This window comes from Pezoporus occidentalis, unplaced genomic scaffold (assembly GCF_034315485.1).
Source record: "Pezoporus occidentalis ecotype Australia unplaced genomic scaffold, CSIRO_AGI_Poc_V1 ctg23, whole genome shotgun sequence".
NCBI classification, from domain to species: Eukaryota; Metazoa; Chordata; class Aves; order Psittaciformes; family Psittacidae; genus Pezoporus; species Pezoporus occidentalis.
In genome coordinates, this window is record NW_026914180.1 from 7,194,751 (window position 1) to 7,214,865 (window position 20,115).

Consider the following 20,115-nt stretch of genomic DNA (forward strand, 5'->3'; position numbering starts at 1 on the left):
AGGCTAGATATGGTCCTGAACTGGGAAGTTCTGTCAGTGCTGCCTTCATGTAATTCTAGGTATGGTAGACAGGTTTGGTAGGTATATCTAAGCATGGTACATTCTAGAAATGGTAGGGTTAATCCTGAAAACTGAGGCACTCAACAAATGGACAGCTCCATCTCACTTAGAAACATCATAGTCATCAAGAGATGGTTAAGCTGTCAGCTTTGCTATTCTCACACATATCATTGGTGAACACTGCGGCGTCAGACAGGATATCAGGAAAACCTGGGGTTAAATATAAATTGTAGACACTAAAATTACTATTCTGAAATTGAAACAATGGATGATATATTAAAGTAGGTACAAGACTTTAATTATATAAATACCCGGAAAGAACTGAACCAAGATTGTTTCTTCCACTGCTGTACAAATCTGTTGTCACAAAAGTAACCCTGTCTCCTGATACCAGTCTTATAACAGCAGCAGAGAGTCACAGTGCTGAACTGCAGAGACAGCCTAACAGACCTGGACATCTGTTTATCAGTCCCTACCATTTTTAAAAAATGCAAAAGGAGTAGGCAATAAAGAAGACAAAAAAGGACAGTGATTACAGAGCATCCCTGCATCACCTGGTTACAGTGACTTCTGGGATGCAGACACAAGCGAAACGCAGTGGTAGCTGAGGTGGGAGATCACCTTTTAGAAATGCTGTCTTCCTTCAGGGGACTACAAAGCAACCTGGGTTAAAAAAAAAGTATTCATGTGGTGGACAAAGCCCTGTTTTTTGGCAGTAAGTGAGGAGCCTTGTGTGCCTGCACTAAGCAAGGGCTGCCCAAGGACAAGAATGCTCCAGTTAAATGCACCAGGATGTATTTTGCTATGATGGCACCATCTGATCACAACACTGGTTCCACTGCCTGGCAGGCTGTTTTGGCAGCATACGGAGATGCCTGTAAGGATATTTTGGCACTTAACTGTTCCATTGAATTGAAGATTTACCCCCTGTTGTGCTGAGGCAGATTAACGGTAAAGTCTGAGGTTTTATTATAGTTCCAGAAATTTCAGGAGGGCAATAAATGTTGACAAATGGAAACTGCAATTTGCAATTGAATTTTGGCAGAGTACTAATCCGCCACTGCCGTGATTTCAGGTGTCCTTCTCAGGTGATGTGAGCTGTTTTCCCACTTAGCCGCAGGAGGCAGGTACGTACTGCTGAGTCTTGTAAGTATATGTGTTTAGTTTCTGGATTTCAATGGATGATACTTGGCATTTGATGCTGAGGGACAGGTATGACAAATGGATATTTGGTAGAGCCTGAAATAATTTGGTTGCCATGCCCATAATTCAAACTATGTGATAACAGTCTGCATGCTGAGGGAACCTGAATGGGACTAAGCAAAAGCCTTCACAGTCATCTGGACCAGAGCTTGTGGGAAGGACAGCACATGCCAGGGGAGAGTGTCTGGGTCTATGCCTGACTCAGGCTTCACAGGACTTGGGCCAAAACTAAATCTTGAGTTCTCTTGGAGACTCACTACATACACAAAAAAGGGAGTTTTGGAGAACACATAAAGGACCTCTCACCACCTGCAGAGTCCAAAGATGCCCAGCTGGCATACAGGGCACTAACAGCATGACTGCACATGGTAAGCAGACAAGCAATCAGTCCTGGAGTGACAGAGATACCTCACAAAGAAGTTTAACTGATGTACAGCAAATGAATCATTGCGCAGGGCATGCAGATTTCTCCAGAAAGGAAAAGATCTCACCCATAAATCTTGATAGGCTTCTGGTGCTGAGAATAGGTCCAGCCTTCACAACTTCCACATCAGAGTACTGGGAGTTGGTGAGAATGGTGCCATAGCTCAGCACTTTGTTTTAGCTCAAGCTCTGGTGTTGGTAACTCAGTCAGATACCTGTAAGTCTTTTATTAATACTGAAATGCCAGTATTTTGTTCCTGTGGTGCCTGCATCACCTGTTGGGACTGTGCTGTCTGCCCAGAATGAGAGACAGAGGTTAACTCAAACTTCTTGTTCCTGGCATGTCTTCCAAAGGCTTTAACCTCACCCTTTCAGAGACATGCTGCAGCAACCTGAGCCTCACATGGGAAGCTTTCTATCATGGCTCCAGGTTGCTACAGGGCACTCATGAACTGATGTGTAATTCTCATTGGGTGATGTTGACTGCTCCTGAGCACAAACACATCACCTGGCAGCACCAGGACTAGGAATCATACACTTGGTGGAATTTGGAATGCTTAACACAAAGTCCTTTTATAAGCCCCTGCTCAGACTTAAGCAGCACTCATATGATGCCATAGCAACTCCTCTGTTTGCCCCAGTGACTCCTCCATGTATGGGCTGATCTGCGGAGTCAATGGAGTTAGCCTGTCAACACATCCCAGAAATTGCCTATCAAGGTAACTCAGGGCTCTCAGCTGCCCTTGAACATTCCAGTCTTGAGGCAGGTTTAACAGACCTATTGTAATGTGGCAGAGAAGCAAACTGACTCTTCCACAAACTGCCACTTGCTAAAGGCTCCATGGGAAATGGGTACATGGCAGGCTGTAGGCAGACACACCTTTACATTCCTGCTGCCCCGTTATGCATTTTGTAATGCACATGAGAGAGTTATATTCACATTCTTCACTTCCTATGCTGGAAATATCCTTTCCTAATCTGGCATTTAGGCTGCTTTATGCAGTCTTGCCTTTAATTTGCTATAAATGGGCTGGAAATTGGGTGAAATGCTCATGCCTGTCAGATAACTTCAAGTTAGCCTAAAAAACCTAACAATAATTAATGAGTCCTAGCACACTAAAGTTTTCAAAAATGCAGTTCTCATGTTAACGCTGCAATTCCTTGCTCACTTCCAGTACAGGCCCACCTGTCCGGTTAATAAGAAACCTTGTGGTCTCTTGCTGCAGAAGCTGCCCTGTAGCACCACTAGGGACTTCAGCTTGTGGCTGTGGAACGGAGGCAACAGGAGTGGGACAGGCGAAACCCACTTCACTGCACCTTAACTGGAAAGCCTTCCCAGGACCATTTTACAGTGTTCAAGTGTTCATGATATTTATTACGTGGCCACTGTGGACCAGAAAACTCAGTTCCTCTGGTCCAGTCTGAGTCTTACTGACTTGCACTATTACAATCTCAGTTTCTGAGAATATATGGTGTTTTTTTTTTAATTATTAATGCACTTAATGTTAATTTGACAAGGACAATTCTATCTTTCAGTAGTAAAAGGAGAACTGCAATAGTGGTTGGCTTAGCTGGGTTAAAATGGAAGGAAAATACTTATTCTATTGCATCAACTCAGTAACCATCAATTCAGTAAATCCTCACTAATGAACTGTAGAGTGCTCTATTCTCCTCCACTGTGAGCAGCATTAAGACAGGGACACCTTAATTTTAGGAAGCATTTTTGAACAATGGGATTTAGCACTCTTTTTTTTTTATATACTGGAGGATATTTTTAACATTTTCTTTTAAAGAATGTAATACATTTTAAGATACAATGCAACGCAAGTCAGAATACTGGGATCACCCTCTCAGAACGGACAAATGACATTAATAAAGAGAAAAACACAAAAATAATGTATCATTTTATTGAGTCATGAATAGGAACCTGTTAAAATTAGCAAGTTTGGGGTTTGTGAACTCACATGGGGCTGATGACTGCTGTCACACTCAGGATGTGCTGTTCAATGACAAAGCTTCCAAGGAAACCCTGCTGGAGCATGCAGCCAGTTTAGAGGGAACATGGTAAATCCCATTTTTTTTAAATGTATTGCTCTGCTTTGCAAGGTTTCTTTTCTTTATTATTTTATACCCTTTAGGCCATAAAATAATAAATTAAAAAAAAATAAAAAACTTTGCAAAACTATGCAATATATTCCAAACTTACCAAAGGGCTGGCTCCATGCTCCAGCAGCTTTCCTAAGTAGCTTTGACCTCACAGAATGGGGCATTCTGGGGCACCGCAGTGAAGCAGGCCAGCACAACATCTAAGCACCTACAACGGGGATAAAAGGTTAGTTTTTCTTTCATTCCTTAGTCAGTGCCTCCTTTGGTCTAGTTAATAAAGGGATTAAAATGTACCTGTCATTTTAACTGCACGCAGCACAGGAGGTTGCTGTCTCTTCCTGGTGAGCTCCTAAACCGAAAAGTTCCTTTTTAACTCTCAAAACCTCCTAGCTGATCAAAAATTGGAAGACCTAACTTAATTTCCATATATCATTAGAAGAATTAATTTAGTTAATGTGAGTGGTGACAGACAGTCATAACTTTACAGTAGAATCTTCTGAGGTAGAAATACGGCTTGTAAAATGTTGGGGAGGATTTGAGTATGCTAAACGACAAAGAGTAAAATGCAAAGTTGCAAAGTTATGAAGATTCTAATAGCCTCCAGGATGTATTTTTTGCTATTAGATGAAATAATACTCATTTCTAAAATAGTAATGAAATGGAAATTAAGTTTGTAAGTGGAATTAATGAAGCTCTATCTGCCATCAGCTTTCTCTAAATGACAGTTGCAATTCAAGAAGCCTGCAAATTCTTCTTGTTTTATATGAACAGGAAATCAGTGGCAAAGAGATTGACATGATGGTTTCTAAGATTAGAGTGTTGCTGGCCTGACCTCAGTTCCTCCAACTACCTCATTTCCTTTCTCTTCTTTGAAAATGGTATAAAGTTTTCTATTCCTTCTGTAAGCTACAGAGGAGCACAGATCTTGACTGCTTTCTCCTAAAGGCTTGTTGCCTGAATTCAGTTGCCAGTCATAAACAAGCTTCTCCTCCTAAAAGGCTGAATACTATCAATATTGGGAAGGACCTAAGGGCAGCAAATACTTATTTGCTGCAAATATGTTTCTGGAAGAAACAAATATTTCTATATTCAGGAAAGTCATGGGCACCACAAGTTACTTGGGTTTTGGACAGGTTAACATTTATCTGCATTTCATGGTTCAATCATGATGTTGCACAGAAGTTATTCTCAGATGCTCCATGCCCCAACATTATCCCATACAATAATAAACTCCTTAGCTGAGCTCTCCTATGGTGCCCTATCATCTTTCCCTGGTCTCACTGAATGCACCATGGCAGATTTGGCTTAGCCCCCAGCAAAGTGCGGGCCTAACAGTTGACATCAGGGCATGCTGGAACACACAAGTCTATATAGGAAATCACAGAATCATAGAATGGTTTGGCTTGTAAGGCACCTTAAGGATCACTCAGTTCCAACCCCCCTGCCACTGGCAGGGACACCTTCCACTACACCAGGTTGCTCAAAGCCCCATCCAACCTGAGCTTGAACACTGCCAGGGATGGGGCAGCCACAAATAATATTTAAAAATTTAACTTAAAATGAGTAATTTAATAAAAAATTAAAAATTTCTGAAAGGTTTTCTGAGTTTGGGTTGTTTTGTTTTTTTTTTTTGAAGCTTCAATATATTTACTGCATTATCTTCATTTTAGTAACTAAAAATAGCAGTACCACTAACCCCAAAGAACTTTCGAAGGAGGGAGGGAAGATGTTGGGCTACTGTTTCTTCATAAAAATGTGCTCCATTAACACTCCCATAGCTCTTTCCCTTTGCCTCCGCATCAACCTAGCTAACTTGGAAAGAAAAAAAGAGAGAGAAAAGAATCGATGGAACTGCTTTCAGTGCTGAACTGTAACTTACCTAGAGTACAGAGATTGACAGAACAGTTAAATTTCTAAACTTTTGAACAAAAAAGCTGATTCACATTGCACTGTTTATTTTCTGATAGCTTTGCTACTGCCACAAAAGCACCCTTCTGCAAGAGAACACACTTTCATGTCTCTGCAAAATTCATATCCATAAGTCACACAAATGAGGAACTCCCAGATATCTATTTGTACTTTCAGATTGAGAATGAAAAAGAGGACATCAGGAAACCACTTCCTTAAGGTAATATTGGAAAAGCTCTGCCTTCATCGAATAAAACTAGAACGACTCTGCGGAGAGAGCAGTAAACCTGCAGGAGGTCAATGAGCAGCTGTGTTGATGTTCTGCACTCCTAAGTCTAACCACCTACAGCCATGCCCTGCTCAGACAAAGTGTATTCTCTGGTACAGCACTCTCTATATAGCTTCCAGCAATTCCAATTGCCTTTGTCAGTCCAAGAAGTAATGTCTGTTCTTCCTATCCTTTTATCACTCACATCATCCAGTTTGTTGTGTTGTAGTACAATGGAAACAGTATTTCAAAAGGCTGAGGAGAAACCTCACCTGCAGAGGCACCAGAGGACAAACCCGAGTCCACAGTAGGGGTCCAAGCAAATAGCAACTTCTCTGGAGGGATAAAGCTCGCACTGCAGCTTAATAGAACGACAAAAGGCACTAGTGGCTGCATGAGACATCTGAAAGACAACAGCAAAGTAATTAAAATGATCAACTATGTCATTTGGAAGGCTCATTCCCAAACTGCGCCAAGTGCTTAAGTCTGCTACAGGATAAAGAAAACAAATAAATATTGACTTTGTGCTCAGAGTAAACACACATGTAATTTATATCTAAGAAAACATAATTTTCCTTTAAGAGGGCATCCAAATAACTGTGAAAGGGTAAGGCAGACAGAATGAATAGTATGTTTGAAATGATTTAGGGGGAAAGCTGTGAGTGATTTGAAAATATGCTCCAAGCTGTACACAAAGCTAATGGTAACACGATAAGCTTCCTCAAAGAACAAAGGAATGAATGACTGCAGGATCTGAACGAAATAGTTTGTAGATAATAAGTAACATGCTTCTAAGTACATATTTCTTAATGCAATAAATAAAAAATGTCGATGCACTTTTTAAATTGAAGAGGATTTTGCATGCAAAACAGTACTAAGGACCTAATAATTCAGTGAGAAAGATCCCCAATAAACTCAGTAAAGTTTCTGTAAAATGTCTTCAGGTTCCCCAGTTCCTAACTGAGAAACAGGCTTTTAAAATCATGGCAAGAAAACTCTCAGAGATAAAACAAGCAGAAAGCAGAAACAAACAAACAAAAAAACAATTAAAAAGAGGTTCTTCTGATCCTTCCCACAGTGTTAGCATGTTTCCTACACTCACACATCCTGGCTTAGAAGTTCTAACTGCAGTGGGAACAGAACTGCATCTTTTAATCTTTGTCCTCTCTGTTAGTAACAAGAAAGATAACAGTGTTAGAAATACAGCCTGGATAGGATTTAACTCATCTAACCCTTGAACTCTGCAACATACTGAGCTAGTTGCCTTATGTACTGTTAAGAGTCAATGGAGGGGAACAGGCACTTGGAAGGTAAAATTTATTTGATCTTAAGGTAAACAGGGGAATAAAGCTTCAGAAGTGACTTTTTCTCCATTGCCAGTGAGAGCTGTAACAGAGGCTGGACATGTTCCAAGTGATGCAAAAGGACCAGCTCAGAACAGGAATCCACACAGTGATCACAGGCCGTTTGCAGAGATTAATTCTACTGTAGCTGAATCAAGACCACTTTTCCACACAGGATTATACTGAACTCCAGAGGTCCAGAAATGGTGTTATTCTGTAAATTTTTACACCATACTGAGTGCGAGCTATTGAAAAGGCTGAGAGTGAATGTCAGTGGAATCTACTGCTTCCAAAGTGATTACAAAATATTTATCAACTTTTCAGAAGCCACATGAGTTGTTCAGACATTTTCTTTTTATTTTATTTTTTATTTAACACCACTGCATTATGGATATAAGCCTCGTGGCCTCTTACAATCCTTTTGCAATTAATTGAACACTAATGATAATCTAGCAGATGGTAACTGTTTACATAAACCTGCTGAATCAGCGATCTAGAATCATGGTGACCCAGATTTCAGACACTAATTGAGAATTCCTTAATGGGTTTATCTGGATTCCCCTTTGGCCACATTAAGAAAAGGTTCATTGACTGGTCCTGCCTTTGACCATCTTTGAAGCTCTTCAAATACTGACGCTTCATTGTCAGTAGTCATTTCTGCAAGCCTGATAAGGTGGAATTCATGCCAGATTTAATCTGGATGACTGCATCTGAAACAATCATTTAAGGTTCTCTTTAGAAGAAATGAAGACTTACGTGACATTCATCCCATTCAAAACTAGATGCGTCAGATAAGTCAGACCCTAGAAGTCCTTGCTTCTCTCTGTTGATTACTGAGGAGCCCAATGTGTAATCCACATCTGTAGGCACTGTAGCTATTTAAAGTTAGAAGAAATGAATCTTCCAGGAGTGTCCGATACATGACCATCAGCCAGCTCGCCATTCAACCATTAGTCAGTCTCAGGCTGGCCAGTTCACTGCTCTCTGTTTCTAATTCTCCACACAAAAACTAGGAAAATCATTTTTTCTTTGTTTATAAAGAACGTTGACAGCTTCTAAAAATAGATGAGTGATGCCAAAAAGTATGAGGAATTCAATATAGGCTATAAGTGTGATATGTCAGCAGAGACTGCTGAAGTAATCATAATCCTTGGATATGCAACAGTTAGGAATAAGGAAGAATAATAAGAAGGTAAGAATAACAGTGTGATTTTACATGTGCCTGTGTGTTGGTGAAACCAACACTATAACAGTATTTAAGTTAACAGCTAGGAAACCAGCTTTGATGAACTGTGGGTAAAGGGTTGGAGAAAATGGCAGAATAGAAATTTAAAAAAGCTCAGGATGCCTCAGCTTATCAAACAATTACATCGATGACTTTTTTGCTGCTTACACCTGTATTGTACCAGGTGAATATACCAGAAACAGCAGTTCCCTTAATTGCATGAAGAAGAGAATATTGAATGGCAATTGCCAGTAGCTGGGTTGCAACAAGGAGGAAACAATGAATGGGTATTAGCATGAGTAAAAAAAGGATGAGTAAGTCTCATTTCCTTCATAAAATGGAAATAATAGATGTGCCAGTTAAAGAATGCTTCAGGCAGACAAGTAGTGGGCTATCTGCAGGGATACTGGAATGAAATTTTTAGTCTGAGGAGAAGAGGAGCTAAACTCACCACACACAGTACCCTAGCAAATATGGAACTAATTTAATATTAACGGAATAGAATAATGACTGCAAGGAAGGAAGCAATTCCATTTCTATTACCAAAAATCAAGAGGAGTTACAAATCAAGAGCAATGTACCACCTGCCAGCCAGGTGTGATTGACAGCAGCAATGCAAGCTTCTACAAGAAGTCCCTACCTTTACCCCTGCTAGCATGCCAGTTGTGGAGACACTGAAGTCAAGGTAAGCAAGCATTTCAGGGTTAGATGGTTTGTAGATCTGTGCAGGCCGCTTCTTTGGCAAATCATCTAGTGAAAACAGAGAAAGAAAATGTGCATGTCTTACTCCCATGACAGATAGACCTCTGAGGGCTTGACAAATGCAATGATAAAGAGAAGACACAGAGGTCTCCTAGCCTTAGTACTCACCTGTATCTAGTACCGGAGGCCATGTTCTGACATCCACTGCTGCTGCCGCCTCTCGCGACCGTAACAATTTACATATTAATTGCGTAGTCATTAAGCAGGCAGAGCGGCTCACCTAGGAATTTAAGAAATAAATAAGAACACAATGGGATACTGATTAATTCTCCCACAAAAATGAGCAAGACCATGATTTATTTTCTGCCAGAACAGGACACAGGTATATCAGTCTTATGTTTTCCAATCAGGAGGTAGAGAGATGCACAAAAAATGCAGCTTGCAAAGCAGACGAGGACATGTGAGTTTTACAAATTAGATGAAAATTGCACTTTGAGAAGTGTTGTAATGAAACTAAAGGCACCTTAATAGTGAGATGTGACTTTTCCAAAACATTTCATCAGTTATCAACCCAGAATGCCAGTGCAGAATACTGTGACCAGAACACTTCCTATTTGATGGCAATATATCTTGGTTTATAAACAGTCTTTTCACATAACTCAAAACCTAGCCTGACATTTATATGAATAATTTTACTATCTTCAGTCAATTTTATGTTAGCCACGTATTTCCAATTCCTGTGCTAGTGATAAACCACTGGGAACTCTTCTGATTATTGGCAAAAGTAGATCTAGACCACAAATTATGCAAGTGGCACTAAGGAATGAAATGGGGGGTTTACTTCAAATACCATCTGCACTGAATTCTAGATGTCCTGCTGACTCTATTCTCCTTTTAGATTTGCTGCTTTTAAAATTAATAAGTAGAAACTACTACACTATTTCTTACTGATTATAAAAAATAATATATTTAAGAATATACTCAGACAAACATAAATATGAACACTGCTGCTCACTGAAGATAGTGCAGAGGAAAAACTGAAAAGGCAGCATCATTCTTCTTTTACAAAACTTTGAGGAACTAAGCTAAGAGGTTTTTCATTTTCTTTAAGGAATCAGAAACATTTCATTGCACACAGACTTCCTCATGTTCAACCTAAGGAAATCACTAACAATATGTACATTGTATTTTACCCTGGAGCAGAAGAGATACACTTCTGTCAACAGTAATCTCACAGAAGTCAACTTTATAGAGCACATGAGGAAACAGAAGCATACAAGCACTGACCCCAGCTCTACTTACTTACTCTAACTAACTCCATGATTTCCCTGTATGAACAATCTAAGTATTTCAAGCTAGAAGTAAAGACAAATGAAGCCACTGCAGCATTCCTCACTCCAATCATGTCACTGTCATGTCAAGGCAAGGTAATTCTTACATAGCTTCTTTAGTGAAGGCATAAATCAAAAGGAACGTCATGAGTTGGTAGTTACTAGCTCTCTCAGGAATTACGTTATCTGGGAGATCAGGAGGTTCATTAAAATACAGAATGTCCATGTCTGGAGGACAGCAAGTCAGAGGTAAACACAAGGGGATGGTGGGAAGGAGAAAGAAGACGTCTGAGCTACAAATTAGCAACTGCTTGAGATGGGGTTCAATAAAGTTCAGTTATATTTTACTACTACCAGTTCATCACCAAGACACAATTATATAGGCCAAATTTTTTGCTCAGAAGTCATTTTTACTGACTTCAAAAGGTGCTGTGTAGTCATATAGCATGTCAGAGAAGGTTTTGACCCCATCATACCAGAAAATTTGTATGATTGCTTTGTCAATGAAGGAACAGCCTCAATACTTTATTTTCCACAAGGTCATTCCACTCCAAAATCTAAGAAAATCTTGTGTAAAACAGAGCTGAGAGGCTTTTAAGTCAAACTGGCATTATTATGGCTAATAAATGTCAACATTTTATTCAAAGGTAATTATTGAAGGGACAATAAGTCAGCTTAGACCTGTCCTTAGTTTTTCATCATGAAACCTAACAGATCTAATTTGGCTATTAAACATCAAAAGAAAAACAAGATATCATATTTTACATGACTTCTATGATTTTAACAACTGCCGTTTGAAAACTGTGAGTGCCAAACTATTATATAATGAGAACCCTGAAGACAATTTCTGTTACCTTTACTAATATTTGGCTTGTGATGCCATAAGGAAAGCCATAAATTATAACTTTCTCTAGTACTTATTACTTGAAAGCATCAACATTAATTAGAAATGTTAAAAAGACGTTTGTTTCAACTTGTTTTTCCAGAGACTCAGAATTCCATTCAATACATTAGAAACTGCCAGATGTGAAAGACTATCTCTTTGCAACCATTTTATTTCCCTCAGTAACAACCACAATGAAGTCATTTATGTACAACAAAGACTAAACACCGTTAGATAAATCCAAACTATCAAAAGAAAGCGCTGAATGAAGAAGTCTGAGGAACACTTCTCTGGATGAAACAAAATACTGACCAACTTCTTCACAACAGAACTTTGAAATTGCTCTAAATGCAAAACAATTCGATGTACAGAGCTAAGGCCAAATTGCCATCGGGTAATTTGGGTTATTTTCTCAACAGTCAGTGTAGCTTTGCCACGTGAGGAATCCTACCACTCCTGGCTTATAGCTAAATACAAGAAAGCACTTCTTCAAATATACTTCTTGAAAGAAGTAGCATAACTGTGGCAGCAGAAGTCAGAAGGTGGTGTGTGTCAAGCAGCGTTGATGCTGCAACACACTGAAGCCCAGAATCTTCGGAAGGAATAGAACTCTTCAACCTATACCACCACTCACTTAAGTTTCCGTTCCTAAAGTCTCTGCAAAACCATTTCCCATCCACCGTTTAATCTCCTTGTGCACCTTTTGCTCACCTCCACAATCATCTTCACTGTAGGTAATGTAGTAGCTATGTTCTGGGGATGTGGAGGTCGAACTGTTATTGGCACACAGCCTGCATACAGGCATCCATAAAATGCTGCAATCAGGTCTATTCCTGCATGAAGAACAAAACAAAAATACTCCCCTGAAAATCAAATCAGTTAATCACAGACATGTATGTCAGCATAAATATGACTTGGAACTCAACTCAGAAGGTTAAATGAGCGACTAAGCCCTTTAACAGACTTCTTTTTCAGCCCCTTGTCAGTATTTGTTCAGCTTCACTGCCTCCTTTCAATCGTACTGTTCTGAGCATGAAAAGCCAAAGGTGACACAGAAAGCTATAGCTGGACACCATCATTTAGCTGAATTCCACTTATATGATCAGGAAGTAACCTGTTAAGAAGACTGATTTTTACAGATTAATTATCTTCCTAAATTTACATTTATAGACAAATAAGAGTCTACAGGAAGGATGCCCCAGCAAAAGCATGAGGTAGGATGATGCCTGCTCTTATCAGCTGCAGAAAGAACATCTGGAGGTTTCATTGAATACTTTCTCATGTCATTTTTAATCTCAGATATGCAGATTTGACTTACCCACCTGAAATTTTACAGTAAAAAAGAAACTCATAATTTTGAAATCCTGCTTCAAAATAAAACTAGGTGTTGTTCTATATAGATATTTACTGCAGGCAATGGACTGCGTACAGCACACTTCAAGCTATCTAAAGAGGCCAAAAAAATACCAGCACAAAGAACCCTTGAATACTGTTGCTTGATAGATCCCTGGTATTGTACACAGGCTGTGGTAAGATGACAACAGGGGCTGGTTTACCCTTTCAGTGGAAGAGGATGTGCAGTACTGGTAAATTCTTGTTCCTTCAATAAAATGCTTTATTCATAGGAAATAACATACAGAAAATAAAACCTTCAGTTTAAAATATTAGTCTTCTTTTGTGGAAAAGGTTTTCCTATATTAACTATGGAGAAATTACTCCTATAAAGAGTTTACCAGTGTCTCGCAGCCCCTACCAACTATGTATCACAATACAGACCTTAAATCAGACTATTTCACCAACACACATGAAATGCTAAAGATAAAAGAGCAGCACTAGATCAGAAATAATTTCAAGCAAATGTCAAACATGGTACTAGTTAACACAAGCTTAAAAGCCCTTATGTCAGAAGATGAAATCCAAGCCCAGAGAGCTGTCTAGATTAGAGATCTACAGATAAAATAGTGATTATAATTTGATATTTCTTAATAATCTGTTATTTATCCATCATACGTCTCTCTAAAAAACCCACTGATTATCTCCCAGGTGCTGCTGCTTTACTCTCATGAAGCAGCACTTCCAAGGGGGAATTCAACAGGTGAATCTAGAACACTCAGTAAATGGAATATTTTAGTAGAGCTGGATGCTTATAAAATAGTATATATCCAACAAACTAAAAGAAAAGCAGTAATTAAATTTGACTGCTTTTAAGAGACAGGTTTTAAAAACACAGGTTAATCTTAATCTGAACCCAAAGAAATAATATCTATGCACATATGCAAAGTGGAATTCTTTTAAATATGTTTGATAAAGTTCAAAGAAATGCACATAAGGCAAATATTTTATGTTCTGCCAATTGACATGGTTTACAGGTTGATAATGCCATCAATACAGCACTGTTCCAAAGGATCTTGATAAACTTCTGGGACTACCAAGGTACCAAACATGACAGCTCTTTACCTGGTGGGTAAACCAAAGCCACATGGTCTCCATCTTGTAAATGCCCCCTTTCCATCAACATGACAGCTATCTTTTCAGCTCGTTTATGCAGCTGGACACAAGTTAGTGAGTTGGCTATTGTCCCCTGCACAGGAAGAAAGATAAATGTCACAGAAGATAATGCAATGTGCCGAAACTCTGTTTCCCTCTTCACTTTGAGAAGTTACTGGATGAGGTGCAGCCACAATATGTTACAAAATAAAATTAAATACAGAAACCTTCAGCCTTATGCCAAACTGTAGTTGGAGGAAAAAAAGATGCTTGTAAAGCAGAGGAATGGTCTCTATTCCTTTCTCTGTACCTTCTATCCCCAACAGTGTTTTCACTCCAACCAAGGGAGTACAGTAGTATATTAATATCCTGCCCATGTAACCTGTACCTCCCTTGCTACATCAGCAGCATTTTCCCTGCTACAGCCAGGAAAGTGCCTTTATGGTCTCTGCAGCAATCTGGAAAATATGTGGAGAGCAATCCTGAAAATTGCACTCCGTTGTCTGTATGCTGGCGTGAAGCCAAATGGCACAGCAGAAATACTTCAACAGACGAGACAAAAGACAGGGGAAAACAATACTTTGTGGCAGGGAAAAGAATTTGTCTGGAACAAAAGCTAAGCACATGCATATAAATAAAATAGAGAAGAAAGGCATTTGTTGAATTTGAGTAACTCTGGTCAGCATGAAGAAAAAAGGGGAAGTGACAATATGCTACAGAGTTTGGCTTTTTGAAGCATTTCCAACAGTGCTAACCCCAAATTATCAGAGTGCTTTAAATTGCAAGAGGGTTACAGTTCTTGCATTTTCTAAATACATATATGTGTGTATATATATGTTTACATCTGTATCACAGAGTTCATTACCACAGCTGACACCTCAGAAGAGAAGTCTAAAAATGAACATGCAGTACAGACTGACTGTGCCTAGAGCTGGGCTGGCCAGGTTTGTGCTGAGCTAAAGGCAGAGCAGGGCAGTACAGAAAGGGCTGCACCTCTGCTTGTGCAAGTGTTCTGTGGAAAAAGAGGATTTCAGTCTCTGGCACTAAGAGAGTGCTTAGCAAGCACTAAGTGCATTTAAAAATAAGGAGACTGAAAAAATGGACATGGACAGCAGGATTGAGTGTGCCCTCAGCAAGTCTGCCGGTGACACCAAGCTGTGTGGTTCAGTTGATACGCTGGAGGGAAGGAATGCCATCCAGAGGGACCTCGACATGCTTCTGAGGTGGGCTGATGCCAACCTCATGAAGTTTAACCATGACAAGTGCAGGGTCCTACACCTGGGTCGGAGCAATCCCAGGCACAGCTACAGGTTGCGCAGAGAAAAGATTCAGAGCAGCCCTGTGGAGAAGGACTTGGGGGTGTTGGTCAATGAGAAAATGAACATGAACAAACTTCAGTGTGCGCTTGCAGCCCAGAAAGCCAACCATATCCTGGGCTGTGTCAAAAGGAGCGTGACCAGCAGGTTGAAGGAGGTGATCCTGCCCCTCTACTCTGCTCTCGTGAGACCTCACCTGGAGTATTGTGTGCAGTTCTGGTGTCCTCAACATAAAAAGGACATGGAAGTGTTGGAACAAGTCCAGAGAAGGGCCACGAGGATGATCAGGGGACTGGAGCACCTCCCGTATGAAGACAGGATGAGAAAGTTGGGGCTGTTCAGCCTGGAGAAGAGAAGGCTGCGTGGAGACCTCATAGCAGCCTTTCAGTATCTTAAGGGGGGCTATAAGGATGCTGGGGAGGGACTCTTCATTAGGGACTGTAGTGACAGAACAAGGGGCAATGGGTTAAAACTTAAACAGAGAAAGTTTAGATTGGATATAAGGAAGAAATTCTTTCCTGTTAGGGTGGTGAGGCACTGGAATAGGCTGCCCAGGAAGGTTGTGAATGATCCATCCCTGGCAGTGTTCAAGGCCAGGTTGGACGAGGGCTTGGGTGATATGGTTTAGCCTAAGGTGTCCCTGCTCATGCAGGGGGATTGGAACTTGATGATCTTAAGGTCCTTTCCAACCTTAAACATTCTATGATTCTAAAAAAGACAAAACTATGTATACACTCAAAACATTTCTTTTCTGAAATAAATGCAATGCAATGCAATCAAAAACATCAAGAGAGAAAGCAAGAAGGTCTACTGTTTTAAAGAAATAGTCTTCATAATCTATTTTAACAAGGCAAGGAATAATAAGCATTTTCCCTAATTACTGTTTTCTATCCACCATCACCATTCCACAATAAATACCACAGCATTTATTGTGGAATTATAATATATATATATTATAATTATATATATAATATCATCATATAATATATATAATATATATTGTATATAATTATATATTATAATTATAATATATATTATGATATATTATAAATACCACAGCTTCAGAGGGAAGACAGCAATTTGATAAAGGTCTAGCACTAGAAGCAGTAGCATGTCAGCAGGCACTACTTGGCATTTACAGAATTTATTGTAAACTGTCAACAAAGAGGACAACCTAATTGAAAAGAAAAAGAATGAAGTCAGGGCTTGGCATTCCTCTTCAACATCTTCAGCAACCACAATTACTGAAATGCATTTCAGGCAATTTTAATCAGTCTTCTAAGCAATGTGGAGAACATTTGACTATGAAAGCACCTCTAAGGACATATGCAACTATATGGAATCTAGTCTAGAGACAGTTTCCATCTGTCCAGCCCTAAATATGGCCAAAATGACCCGAGGTCTAGGTGTCCTTGTCACTGTAGACTTGCCAGTATGAATGTGCTTAAGATCCTCTTTCTTTCAAGAAATTGCCTGCTTGCATAGTCACGGGAAGAAGGACCCCTTATATCCCCACATACATCAGTAGCACAGGCCCTACTGACACAGAAAAGGAATTGCTGCAAATTATGTAAATCTGTGCACAACTTGTTTACATTTAAGACTTCTGGCACTTGCTGCATGTGAACCAGCTGCAGTGTTTATATGAAAGACACTGTTTATATGAAGTGCAGGGAAGAAGAATCCTGCTGTTGGACAACAATTGTTGGCAAGCACCAGGCAGCAGCTCCCTTTGGGTCTTTTATGTGAGCTGTCCTGCAGTGTAAAGGTGTTGCAATCCTTCATGACACACACTAGAAGTAATGTGCTGCACTAATTTTGAAACATTCCAAACTCTCAAAAAGCTTGGATTACAGGAAAACACTAATCTCAGTGGATTTCTATTAGTCATCCACTGCAAGATGCTTGGATGTTTTAGAACAAAGTGTACAAGGAAGACAAAAAGGGAAAAGTTACAAACCAGAAGTAAAATTCTAGATGGGTAATAAAACTTGCCTAGGCAAACCTGTCACTCCTTTCCATAAAACATTAAATCTCTCCATAAAGTATTACATCTTTCAAACAAATTTCATATAACGTACTCCACATTGAGAGTAGGGGAGAAACTGAATCACAGATTCACAGAATGGTTTGGGTTGGAAGGCACCTTAAAGACCATCCAGTTCCAAAGCCCTGCCACAAGCAAAGACTCCTTCCAGTAGACAGGCTGCTCCAAGCCCTGCCCAACCTGGCCTTGAATACTTCCAGGGATGGGGCCTACACAGCTTCTCTGGGCAACCCATGCCAGTGCCTCACCACCCTCACAGTAAAGAACTTCTTCCTTACACCTAATCTAAATCTGCTCTCTTTCAGCTGAATTTCAAAATTCAACTATTTTTCACTTCTGTGGAATGATAAGGTCATTTAGTGACTTACTGGTAGCCCTTAACTGAACTTTGGCACCAGCACTGTAATACAGGCTGAGGAAGCATATAAGCATAAGATATAAGCATATCCTTATACAGTAAGCGGTTATTTCACAGAGGTTCACAAACTACTGGAGGTTTAAGAACCCATCCAAGTTGTGTGGGGACCACATGGGCTGAGATAACACCAGCTACTCCAGGCTGCCCAGCGAAATAGCACTTCCAGGCTCCTCCTCTCCTGGAGACCCTAACATACTACATATGTGTTCCAGTTTTGACAGATGTGTCTGGAAGTACCATAGCAGGATGGCTTGAAATCAGACTTTCATCCTCTCCAGTGGTCTTGGGAATTATTGGCTTGTCATCTACAATCATCTAGGAAGTCTGCAATCACCCACTCTTAGTAAACCCAAGTTCTGTACCATATGACGTACATTAATTCATTTTTTATAAGCAATGAAATCCTGTGCCACGCTAGCACCTAATGTAGGATATGCAGAGAGATCAGTAATCTGCTGCAGACCTCATTGGAGTCTGGACATACCTCATTTTCTCTTCACCCTCTTTCTCCATTCTTACACCTCCAACAAATGGTCCAGTTTCAAAACAACTGTAATTGTTTTATTTAGGGAAAATACTCTGGTTTTGCCAAGCCTGTGCTTTTCTAATTGGAAATCAGGATGGTGAGCAGTATTAAATACTACTCTTGGTATAGGAACAATGACTATTGAAATAGATTTGCAGCGTCAGCTCACCCACAACACATACGTGGTGGAAAAAGAAATGAGAAATGTGTAAGGAGCGTTGTCTCATATAAAAGCAATCTCTATTTTGACAACTGGCAATGATTATTCTCTTTCCCTTTCTGCTTCAGTAAACATTAAATATAACAGCTAAGTATTAATGGGAAAAGAAACAGAAAGGTCATGTTCAGCCATGGCAGAAACAGGTGCAGCTGAAATACCGGTGTGCCATTTCCCATACCGCAGCCTGTCAGAGCAACATCTGAGCTTCTTACCCTGCAGTTGAGTAGAGTGTAAAGCACATGGTCAGGAGTGGTCTGAGCTCTCCACTGCAACACTTCGGAGAGGAAGAGGAACTAAAATAAAGCAGAGTGATAGTCATGACACTAAATAACTTTTTGGCTTTAATAAACAGGTAACTATTATTGCTAGCTTAGCTGTGTCTTACTCATTTATATGCTACATTTTACATCAATACTCAGAAGCACTAAACATGAATTAATTCTCTTGTCATCACATATTTATAGTGAGGTGCTTTTGCATGGTAGCAGCAGCCTCTCTGGAAGTGAAGACACTGCTGAGGTTATGATATATTACTACATATATTTTCAAAGCAATAAGACAGTTCTTATTGCTCTCTCTGAATTTAAGCACCATTTTAATTCTTTAGCTTCCTCTCTTTTTCTTACTATAAACATACAAATATTTATACTGCTCAGAACTTACTAATTTAATTATTCACATAAGCTCCTGAAAGAGATGAATTTCAACTTGATTTTACAGGATCAAAATAACAACAAATAAGGCCAGGACCATATATGCAAACAAAGTTCCCTGGACTCCACACGAACTTGGTAAAAATACATAATAAGGTGCTGATTTCTGGTTGAAGCTCCATTAACACTTTTTACCATGTTCTGTCGTCCCACGTAAACTGACTAAAAAAGAATCCACTGAAATGAAACACAGTGACTTACCTCATGTCTATTTTATATTCAGCTGTAAATGGGGGTTCTGAAATATTTAGTATGAATTTTAAAAAGGCATCAACAAATTCTGCAATAATAATAATGACAATAATAATAACAATCTATGTGCTGCTAAGTGTCCTAACTTAGTGTTAACTAGCTAAATAAAAGCTGTATCAGAAAAGTTCAGCTTACCTTTCTGGCTTGGTCATTATCTTCTATTTGCCCCAAATCTCTACCACTGGCCTGTGCAATTCTTTTTCCAGAGACCAAGTTCCCCACCATCACAGAGGCAGGGCCAATTTCTAGAACAGAGAAGAAATATGCAGTAAAAATACCTTGTTTCTGGATGAATTATTATTTATTTTGCATTACATTATATTTTCCTTATTGCTATCCACCACACCAAACCTTATGCACATCTCTGTTGATACAGATTTTGGTTGATGGACCACAAGTAGCTGGAAGATATGTAGGACTGGATTTACCCTGTCTAAACATATCTAACTGAGAAATCCATTTAGCCTGGTCTCTCTACAGCCAGAGACACATCTTGTCTGCTTTGGTATGAGGAATCTTTGGAAAATACAGCTCCCAATTTAGGCATGTCCATTCAAGTGCCTAAAACCAGATGAGATGTATCCAGGCTTCAGGGACAATGTTCCTATTTCTCTCTTTTGTTCCCTGGGCTAAGTAGCATCTGTATTAGCAATTCTGTAATGCTATAGACATGGAGTGACAAGG

The 20,115-nt window shown here is 39.6% G+C and overlaps 1 protein-coding gene across 4 annotated transcripts in view; it reads right to left on the bottom strand.

The window, feature by feature from the left end:
* Positions 1 to 20,115, bottom strand: part of DIP2C (disco interacting protein 2 homolog C) — a 320,370-nt gene that overhangs the window by 42,158 nt on the left and 258,097 nt on the right. For all 4 annotated transcript variants that reach the window (XM_062621536.1, XM_062621534.1, XM_062621535.1 and 1 more), the window contains 7 exons: positions 19,567 to 19,676; positions 18,679 to 18,759; positions 13,910 to 14,033; positions 12,164 to 12,285; positions 9,407 to 9,518; positions 9,177 to 9,286; positions 6,241 to 6,371 (listed from right to left, as the gene is read on the bottom strand). In XM_062621536.1, coding sequence (XP_062477520.1) covers positions 6,241 to 6,371; positions 9,177 to 9,286; positions 9,407 to 9,518; positions 12,164 to 12,285; positions 13,910 to 14,033; positions 18,679 to 18,759; positions 19,567 to 19,676 — 790 coding nt within the window. The remainder of the gene's footprint in view (positions 1 to 6,240; positions 6,372 to 9,176; positions 9,287 to 9,406; positions 9,519 to 12,163; positions 12,286 to 13,909; positions 14,034 to 18,678; positions 18,760 to 19,566; positions 19,677 to 20,115) is intronic.